This window comes from Setaria italica, chromosome IX, assembly GCF_000263155.2.
Source record: "Setaria italica strain Yugu1 chromosome IX, Setaria_italica_v2.0, whole genome shotgun sequence".
In the NCBI taxonomy this organism is placed as follows: Eukaryota; Viridiplantae; Streptophyta; class Magnoliopsida; order Poales; family Poaceae; genus Setaria; species Setaria italica.
Window position 1 is genome coordinate 23,791,845 of NC_028458.1, and position 10,623 is coordinate 23,802,467.

The window sequence follows — 10,623 nt, forward strand, 5'->3', positions numbered from 1 at the left end:
GACCTCTCACTCAAAGATTGAGTCACACACCTCAAATCCTTCTCTCACCTAAGCCCTAGCACAAAACTCTCAAGGATTTGCCTCAAGGAGGGAGTAGGGAGGAATATTGAATGCTCAAGGGGGTATAAATACCTGAGACCCCAAAACTAGCCGTTGCAGTTCTGTTAAGTGCTTGTCAGAATTTCTAACACTCGGTCAGAACCTCCGAGATAGTTCAAATAAAACGGTTAGGAACCCCCTACCGGAAGTTGCTAAAAACTTCCGGTGCCTATTATTGGAACTTCCGACACAGGGTCGGCTTCCAACATTGTTCAATTAAATCCGTTTTTGAGAACTTCCGGTATGTGTCGAAACTTCCGATACTCACAGAAACTATGAGAAATTAAATGTGCAAGTGTGTGAGTGGTGTCTCTCATGGATGTTAGCATCTCAAACAAGCACTTTGACATCTTCAAGCTATCCATCCGCGTCCCCCTTTATAGTATGGTGTTCCTATACTCAAATTCAAAAATAAAAATTATAAATGATCTTCCTTTATGCTTTAACACCATCCTTAAAATGAATTTGGGATCCTTTCTTGCACTTTTTCATTTCTTAACATTTGAACCTGTCAATTTCTTAATAAATTCATTAGCTCCTTAGTTATGCATGTCATGAACACCAAAACCCACTTAGGAGGCCAAATGCACTTTCAAATGGTTGGTGCCATTTGAAATGATAGGAAAGTAAGCTATTGCGAGCTATGGTGATGAAGCTTGTTGGCGTGGATAAAAAAACTCAAATAAGGATGAAGACTAGAGGTCCATGAAGATGGGAAGCAGTTTGATTTGGGTCCAAGCATGGAAATTTTTTAGTATGAGAAGGGCAAAAAATATGGCTAGCTGCAATTTAGCCCGACCCTCTTATATCAAGAGCGAGACCATACTGGGTGAGTTGATATTATCCCAACTTCGAACTCCCGATTCTCTCTATACACATCCCAAGTGGTAGCCAAGGAGTAGTGTTCATCAAAGGATGTTACTTTTGGTCACCACCCTATCCACTGTTTCAACCTCCAGTACTAGGATATAGGACATTGACACTATCATTCCCTAGTGTCAAGATTCAAGAACACACGGGAAAGAGCAAGAAACACATGTTAATCCTTTTGCCAAGCACCGACACTCGGGATTAGTCATTTGGGAGCAAAAACTAAGAAAAATTGTCTTTCCCAAGTGTGTTCATGGGAACTACTAAAGGTTACCATGTGCTATGTTTCCCGAGTGTTTTAAAGGACATATAGAACTCGAGTGTTTTAAAGGAACATACATAACTTAGTATACATTATCGAGTGTCAATTTTAACACACGGGAATTCTAGCGCATGGGACTTACTATATGTTAGAGTGTCACATTCAACGCACGGGAATTTGTTATATGTACCGTGTGCCATTTTAAGCACACGGAATCCATTGCGTATACGGCATTTACAAACGGTGACGATTCCAAGGTTCCGTGTGATTCCATTGCTGTTTTTTTCCCGAGTATTTGACATAACACAATGGAAACTTAACATAAAGTATTTTTCTATTACCACGTGGCTCATTTTGCAGTGTATTTTTCTTTTTTTAAGGGAAGAATTACCCACAAATGGTTCATCATATCACCTAAATCTTACACACATACAACCATAAAATTGAGCATCACAGGAATAGATGGCCAAATTCAACTTTAACTTTACCGTTAGTAATGGTACAAAAGTAGACAAACTCAAGTTCAAATAAATAAAACTTGAATAGTTGGTTTATATACAAAATAAAGAAATGGTTTGTTGAACATGTTGACATTATTCAGCAAAAATATTGCTGCCAGAAAAAAATTATTTATGAGGCACTCTCCGGAGTTGACCCACCAATTATTGCATTTGATGAACCAATCTCTCTAGGTACCACACCTTGTGTGTCTTGGGCAGAGGCTGAGTTCGATGTAGACTAAACAAAGCAAGTAGTTAACGTGAGCAACTATAAATTCATTTAAATGCAGGAACGTAACCATTGCTTGCTATGTCGAAATTTGTGTTACACCTCAGTAATCCAAAGTATATTGTTGTAGATTGCGACATACCTCACATGTATCCCGAATAATGTCGACATGACACTATTGCAGCTAGCAATGGTTGAATAATGTTATGCACGAAACAATATCCCTATCTTAGCTATCTAGGAAGGCGGCCGGCTCCATTTCACGCTCTCTCAGTTAACAAAAAATTTACCCTGAACTTCCTAATTACATCCTTCAATCTCAAAAACCGTTTGGGAATGTGTACGCATATTTATCAACATTGAACCTCAATTCATACTTGCATATAGTGGAATTCAAGTGATTTGGTGTATATTATTTTCTAGAGAAAATCAGAACTTGAGTAGACTAGAGATCCCCCGGCGGCAAAAACCAACACACACAAGTGGTACATTGGCACACTTAAGTGCCATATGCATGAATAGGTTTTTGTGTGCTCCCCTTATCTCATAAAGAATACAATTCTATTTTCTAGATATGCTGCAAGCAACTAACCGTACTTACTAAAATCATGGCTACAATTTAATTTTAGGTTGCAAATCAAACCTGACCATTAAATCTAGAAATTGCACTCCAACTCCTAGGATTGCACTTTTTTGGATATTTTTTTCCAAACGTTACAATTGCACTTTTCATGTGATGGAGAAAGTGGGATAATTGAAGTGATTTAAACGAATTAATGCTGTGTAGGCCGGTCGAGAGTTGCGACACACCCCTCCACGGATCAAATATCCATGGATCGGAGGACGGATATCACATGGGGCTGTCTATTGTATACTCGAGTGTTTTCCCCCTTCCCCACTCGAATTTCTGGACCGTTGGATCCAAAAGGAATGGACGAGATCAACAATAGCAGATCCTTATCTTCTGCTCGTTCCCATCCCCTCGGCTCGACCGCTTCCCCTACCTCCCGACCCCGTCACCCCGATACCGCCGCCGCCCGCCGCCCTCCACCTTGTTGGCGCCGTCCCCGGCGCCAGCGTGGCCCTCCCTCCCACCACCGCCCCTCCCTCCTCCTTCCTCCTCCGTTTTCCCCCATTGCCGAGCTCGTCGCCGCCGGTTGCCCCCGCCTCTACCACCGCCCTGGCCATCTCCAGCGGCTCCCGACGCCGGATCCGCCGCCGCCGTCTCGACCGCAAGCTTCCACACCAAGTCGCTGCTGGTGTTTGCCCCCGCCCCTCCACAGCCCAACCGGAGGTCCTCCACCGCCCCAGCGGGCGGTGCCGCCCCGCCTCGCCGCCGTCTCGACAGCCACCACTGCCCGCTACCCTGCCGCCCGGAGCTTCTTCTATGTCCGTCGCACACAGGTAACCTGAACCTCCGAAACCCTGAACCCTAAAAAGCTCGCCGGAGGTGGAGAAGAAGGGGAAGAGGTGGAAGAAAAAAATTTGAATTTGGGAGAGATGATTTTCACTCGAGTGTAGTATAGCAATACCCCATCACATATCGATACCTTGTCTACATTGGTGGGGCTGAAAATTAATTCCGGCACTGCACACAGGAGGGATCGGAGGAAGTGTGCAGCGACGGCCATTTAGCGTCCCGATGCAAGCAAAGGCCGCCCGATTCAACAGGAGCCCAACGGCCGCATCCACCTCAAGTGATAGCAATGACGCAGCGGACTCCTGGAGGACGCAGCTCACATACGTCATACGTGTGTGTGCATGAGGTGATAGAAAATGTGGGTTATCTTGGGACGTGCGGTGCACTACTGCCGTGGCAGGATCATTCGTAGTGCCGATGGTCCAGATTGAGGCCTTTGTCGGTCAGGTCAATCCGGACCGTCCACAGTTTCAGATGCCCTTTTAACCTGGACCAGTTGCGCGCATGGCAGTAGCGTCAGTCTAACACTACGGGAAACCTTAAATTTGTCGAGTGTTTTCTTTTTGCCGAGTGTTTTTTTTCGGACACTCGGCAAACAAGCTCTTCGCCGAGTGCCAAGCCAAAAACACTCGGCAAATCGGGGCTTTGCCGAGTGTCACATAAAAAACACTCGGCAAAGCTCCCTCTTTGCCGAGTGTAAAAAAAAACACTCGGCAAAGAGGGGGTTTGCCGAGTGTCAAAAAAAACACTCGGCAAAGAGGGGGGTTTGCCTAGTGTTTTTTTTGACACTCGGCAAAAAAATAATTTTTTTTTTCTCTTTTCACCATGAAATTTTTTCTACTCCCCACATACAATATGTGGTACTCCCGTAGTGTTAGACTGACGCTACTGCCATGCGCGCAACTGGTCAAGTTTAAAAGGGCATCTGAAACTGTGGACGGTCCGATTGACCTGGATCAAATTTGAACTGCAGGTGACTCAAATTATGGAATAAAATGAGTAGAAAAATGATATTCATGTTATTTGGACCAATTTGAGACCTGACCCATGAAATGAAAAGAAATTTCGAACATCTTGTTCAGGAAACACGACCATGAACGTGTGGCAGTAGTATTTTTAAATTGTAAAAAAACAATCAAAGTCTGAAAATCTTAAGATTTGTCATGATGTGATGATATAATACGTGGAGGCTGTGGAAAAAAATTGAGAAGATTTTGCACATTTCATCATGTACGATGATTACAAACCGAAGCATCTCAGAAGAAGAATAGTAACTTTGAGAAGGATTCGATAAAATTTAGAGTCGAAGTGACGGTCGAGTTCGGTTTGACTACAAAACTTTTTGTATAGTCAGTAGAAAATCTATATTGGTTCGTGTGAAAATTTGGTATTTTTTTGAAACTGTTGGATATTTTTTAATTTTTTTTCAAAAAACATTTGCCGAGTGTCCTACGTTGGACACTCGGCAAAGAAACTCATTACCGAGTGTCCACGTAGGACACTCGGCAAACTAGAATAAGTGCCCGGCCCCCTCAATAAGTGCCCGGCCTCCTCAAACTCTCCCGGCCTCCTCAAACTCTCACTCCCCTCACTCCCTCCTCTCTCCCTCCCGCCGCCGCCCGAAGGCCCCCGCCGCCGCCCGCCGCCCCGCGCTCCCGGATCCACCGCCGCCCGCCCGACGCCCGGCGCCCCCGGATCCGCCGCCGCCCGCCGCCCGGCGCACGGCGCCCCCGGATCCGCCGCCGCCTGCCCGGCGCCCGGCCCCCGGCCCCCGGATGCGCCGCCGCCTGCCCAGATCCGCCGCCGCCCGCCCGGCGCCCGGCCCCCAGCCCCCGGATCCGCCGCCGCCCCCCGGCGCTCGGCCCCCGGCCCCCGGATCCGCCGCCCGCCCGTCCCCTCCACATCCGCCGGCGCAGGGGACTGAAGAGAAGATAAGAGAACATTTGCTGCGACGGCTGCCGAATAAGTGTCGGTGCAAATTTTTTTTTTTCAATAATATTTCGCCGAGTGTTTTCTGGGCACTCGGCAAAGTCTTTGCCGAGCACCCGACACAAAAACACTCGGCGAACCAGTGTTTGCCGTCAAGATTTTTGCCGTGTGTCGTTTGCCGAGTGTTACACTCGGCAAACGCTTTGCCGAGTGTTTTTGGGGCTTCGCCGAGTGCCCCTGGCACTCGGCATCTTCCCTGTTTCCCGTAGTGTAAGACACACTTTGTACCGGAAAATATCGGTGTTTTATTTCAAAAAAAAGATAAACATATTAGATACCCCACTCCAGCGTTACTTGTGATATAGTAGTACTCGTACATTCTGAAATCTTGCTCCATTCGTGACGCTCACGTACTTGCTTGTTCAGGGCCCTCGTACATTCTGAATGGAGCGAACAGTGTTTTTTTACTCCTGAGATCTGAGTACAGAGTAACGTGGCAAATAATTCGGTACGTTTCCGGTCGCCGACAAGGCTTGAAGGCTGGCATTAAACTTGCTGTGAAGCTCTCCTGATCCTCCCTACCATGGCCACGCCGCCACGGTGCGTCTAGCGGCTGCAGATGGAGCTGAGCAGCCCACGTACCATGCGAGACCTAGCCTGCCTTGTAACACGTGCCCCGGAAATTTAAGGCTGCGTCGTCGGCCGTCGCCGTCGACCTACCACCCCCCAACATGCACCCACACGTAGTACAACTCTCTCGATGGAGCCTTGCTCAGCTGCTTCACCGGCCGGCTGGCCCGGAGCTATCGGAACCCTCAACCTCGCATCGTCGTCGCATATAAAAAATCATTGTTCGCTCCTTTCGTGAGGCCCTGAAGAAGCAAACGCCAACGATCCTCCTCACCCGGTCATCGTCGACCTCCTACATACCCAAAGGCCAAAGAACACCGGCCGGCCGGCGCGGGGACGACGTGCCGGGCATGGGAAATTGCCAGACGGCCGACGCGGTGGCCGTAGTCATCCAGCACCCACCCGGCGGCGGGGTTGGCGGCGGCCGCGTCGAGCGCGCGCACGGCGCCCTCTCGGCGGCTGCAGTCATGGCCGCGAACCCCGGCCACTACGTCGCTGCGGTCATCCCCGGTGATGATGCCGCGGCGGCAGCAAGCAGGGCGAGGAAGCGGCGGCTGAAGCTGCTCCGCCCCGACGACACGCTCGCGCTCGGCGGCGTCTACCGCCTCGTCAGCTTCGAAGGTATATATATTATGCCCGTGCAACTCTCGCATGTCCTCCTGCTTGGTTAATTCTGTTCAGTGTTCATGGGCGACCATTGGCAGAGGTGCTGAGGGAGTTTGTCTCCAAACGGCACGCCACGCTGAGCCGCCGCATGGTCGTCGCCACCGCCGCCGCCGACGCTCAGCGGCCGGAGTCGGACCGCTCGCTTGCCCAGGAGCAGGTACGTGATGTGTGGCTATCTCCATTACTGTTCTGGTGTGGTGTGGATGATGGACACTGCACCTGCCGAACCAAATTGAACTAGCGCGACTTACACTGGGACCATGCGTTCTGATTGCGAGTTCGGCGTCCTTTTCTTGCTTTAATTTTCACTTTGACCTGCACCAAAGTGTATATTACAAAAGGTTAATTCCACCCACTTTTGGGGTGTCCAATGACCAATTTCCTCGTTATAAATAAGGTCTTTTGCATACTACTATGTGCAACAACTAAGTTTCCCGTTAGATACACATAGAGGGGGTTGTGAGTGACTTATCAACTTAATTAAAGGTCTCTTTTCATGCTGAATAAATAGGAGGAAGAGCTTCATCGTGGGGAAGAGATAGCGATACCCAAACGTCCTGTAGGTAGAGGCGCGATTCTCCACCGCCGAGACGAAATGGGTCACCTGAGGAGCAAACAGGGGATGAGCATGGCAAACAAGGTAGGGAGGGGCCCATCTTTGGAGGACAGATATGATATATTGATATGCTGCTTTCACCCATAACATAGGCATAGTGCTCTCCACAAAATCATGGGGGTCGTCAAACATGACTAGTCAGTGGTCCACCCGTAAGACATGACAAGCGCGCTACATCATAGGTGTGTTTGGTTGGTTGTATCATTTGATTCATGTATGAAATGATTTAAAATAATAATGATCCTTTTGTTTGGTTGGGTGAATTGGACCAACTCATCCAGGATGAGGTCATCCCACTTAATACATTATTCTACTAATTAGAGTGAACCATATGGTACAAGCAAATTGGTTGAACCACCCCATCCAGGATCATCCATGCATGCATCATGTAGTGCATGCAACCAAACACACCTATACGTACATCACAATGGAGTTTCGTTTCACCAAATCAAAGAAATAGGCTACTTCAAAGATCTCCATGTCTAATGTTAGTCGTAATGTATTGCCCACATAAATTTAAAAAATCTAAAGGTTCATTTTGACAAAATTAATCCAGATTTACATTTCGATTGTTGTCTGTCTATTTCTAACCAGTAAAGCTGATTTCATTTTCAGGCCCAGCTGCCAAGTCCTGATCAGGAGGCCACTTCCAGTCCACCTGATCCGACCGCGAACGACCTCCGTCCGTCGGATCTGGAGCCAGACTTCAGCGCTGCCCTAGTGATGCTTGGCGGCCGGTTGGGCCTCGCTCGGCATGGACAGTGGAGGCCCGCCCTGCCGAGCATTGCAGAAGGGAGCGTTGCGTGCTAAGAGCTTGCTTGTATTTGACATGGCTCATTGGCTCCTTCTGCTTGTTGGTGACTTAATTTGTGCTTAGATAACACGCGAGGAAACTTTGTATACTTCCATCACAGACTGCTTTTAATCTCCGTTTTGAAAAAAAAAATCAGCAGGTGGCATAATGAAATACGTACTCATCAACTAATAACCAGAAGCCTGTGTCAGTCTTTGTGAGGATAGAGATGTCGTTTTTCTAAAAGGTCAAGATGACTACATTCCATGGCATTGAGGCTTGGTTGATCAGGCCTTTCTACTTGTTAGCTTTAAGTTTATATTTTAAGTTACTCAGGAAGTTTTGAAGTTATTTAAAACAATTGTTTTTTCTGAAATAACTTTAAAATTTGTTTTGTTAAAGGACTTCGAAATTCTCTTTGTCAACTATGATGTAAACTAATTTATGAATTACTTCATCCCGCAATAAGAATATTATGTATTTTCCACAATTTTAGAAAAAAAATGTGCCCTAAAAATCAGCATAATCTTCAAAAGAGCCTAATTTGGTGAAATTTGGTTTTATTTTTTAAGTGCTACATATGTTTTTTATGTAAAATAGGTTCATCTCCATCTGTTGTACCACTACAAAAATTTAATGAATTTTTGAGGCAACTTGAAAGCCGTTTTGGTTAAGAAAACAGGGTAGAGAATCCACGGGCATGTATTTTGGAAATTTCCTAGATAAGATCTAATGTTTTTCTTTTGCTAACTTTTCAATATCCAAATGCTGATCTCAAAAAAGAAAAACCCTTACAGTTCAAGCCCGAAGTCATCTGATCTCATATGGCCTTTTATCTCGTACGGTTCAAAAGCCGTCTAAAACGATGATTTTCTAGGGTCGTGATCCATATTCGTAGAAAACATTTCAGTTCCAAATTCTCAAGAGAAAAAGAATCACTTGCTGAAATTGTTTGGTTGGCCGCCTGAGCAGCTGAAAAGATAAGAAAGTGGTGGAATAGACCAATATACTTTTGGACATGTGATGCTTTTTTTTTTCTTGAATGATAGCTGCCTCATGCCTACCAGCCCGCCGGCTAGAGCTAGGGCCATCCCTAGGCAGGTGCAAGGTGTGCACCCAATAGGGCCCCATTTATAGAGGATCCTAAACTCTTGATCAGTGTCAATTATGTCATTATTTAGGCTATTAACTTAGTCGTATGTAGTTTCATCAATTAAAAATTATTCACAATCTTCCCATTTGCCCCTCTGTCTTTCTTATATAGTTTTATACATATCTTATTGAAATTAAGAATAGAAAAACTTTGTAAGTTGTTCAGATAGCATTTTGCTTCAAATAGAAAAAATATTTTTTTACAAGCATCAAGGTCTTAGTAAGTTGCTGTCAGTTTTCACCGCCAAACCATTAGCCTCTTGTATTAAGTAGATCATGTTTTGCAAAAGGAAAAAAAAGGTTTGATAGATCTTTTCATCCAAAAGTTGCTACTTCTCTTGCAAATTATACGATATATTTCCATCATGACCAGGGACTACACAATTTTAAGGCGATGCATTTTTCCTATAGGAAGCATGTAGGGGGCTCCTTTTATAAGCAAAATAACATTTTTTTTGGATGTTACATGTATTTACTGGTTTTATAGGAGGCTAAAATTTATTTTAGCACATGGCCCTCAATTTTCTAGGGGCGGCCCTACTAGAATTTTTTTTGCTGTAGCATGTAGTTTGTTGCTAGGCATCTCTTTCAGGCCATCGATTTTGAGAGCCTAGGGTTAGATTGAGCTGCCTGGGCTAGCTGCGTGGCATCAGGGTTGCAACCAAATAGCCACTGCCAACAAATATTGTGGCGGTCAGTATTGCTGCTCGTGCGTCAATTCCCCGCTCTCCCATCCCTAACGTCCCTCTTGGTCTCTCCGAAGACGTTGTGGCTTGCAAGCACTACCACTAATGCTTTGCTATCGAGATTCAAGCTCTGCTACATGCAAGGGCGGATCGACCATTTTGATGTGCAATAGTTTTTCAAGTCCCAAGGGGAAAGTGCTCTTGGTACAAGAGGAAACTAGACTGATGATCATTAGTGTTATAAGAAGAGGAGCACGGAGAGAGATGGGTTGCGAATGTAGCATCCATTTTCTTTTTATAAAAGAAATATTTATAGTATTGTAAAAGAAAATAAATATTTGATGGCACCACGAAAAACATTGGTTGAGATGTGTTTTTGAAGCCATCGGCTGATCCCGTTAAAGGTTGAGATGTGTTTGTTGGGGGCTCCTATCTAGCTTTTAGAAGCTAGATAGGAGTTGTAGCTTCTAGCCCATTCAAGGTCCATCTCCATCCTCTTCTTCCTCCTCCAGCCAACCCACTTCCTCCTCCTCCTCCTCCACCACCTCCACGACTTACCCCCTCCGGCTCCCACATGATTTCTTCCATCATGTGCAGGGCACGCCGATGACCCCGGTCCACTTGCCGTCAAATTCCCGCAACTACGGGCAGCTCCTCCACGACTTCAACTATGTTGCAGGGGGGCCGACGGACTACGGGCGGCTCGAGGAGGGGACTTTGACTACTCTCCTCCACTACTTCCCTCGCCAATACACTGACTCACTGACTCCC

General features: G+C 46.2%; 1 protein-coding gene across 2 annotated transcripts; it reads left to right on the forward strand.

Moving 5' to 3' along the window:
- The first annotated feature begins 6,051 nt into the window (after positions 1 to 6,051).
- On the forward strand, positions 6,052 to 8,212 carry LOC101781197. 2 transcript variants are annotated; one of them, XM_004983197.3, is made up of 4 exons: positions 6,052 to 6,560; positions 6,644 to 6,762; positions 7,117 to 7,245; positions 7,837 to 8,212. In XM_004983197.3, the coding sequence occupies exons 1-4, from the start codon at positions 6,290 to 6,292 to the stop codon at positions 8,029 to 8,031; spliced, it is 714 nt and encodes a 237-aa protein (XP_004983254.1). In that variant the 5' UTR covers positions 6,052 to 6,289; the 3' UTR covers positions 8,032 to 8,212. The 2 variants fall into 2 exon arrangements, with proteins under 2 accessions (XP_004983254.1, XP_004983255.1); XM_004983198.3 differs by lacking the exon at positions 7,117 to 7,245.
- Positions 8,213 to 10,623: the final 2,411 nt, after the last annotated feature.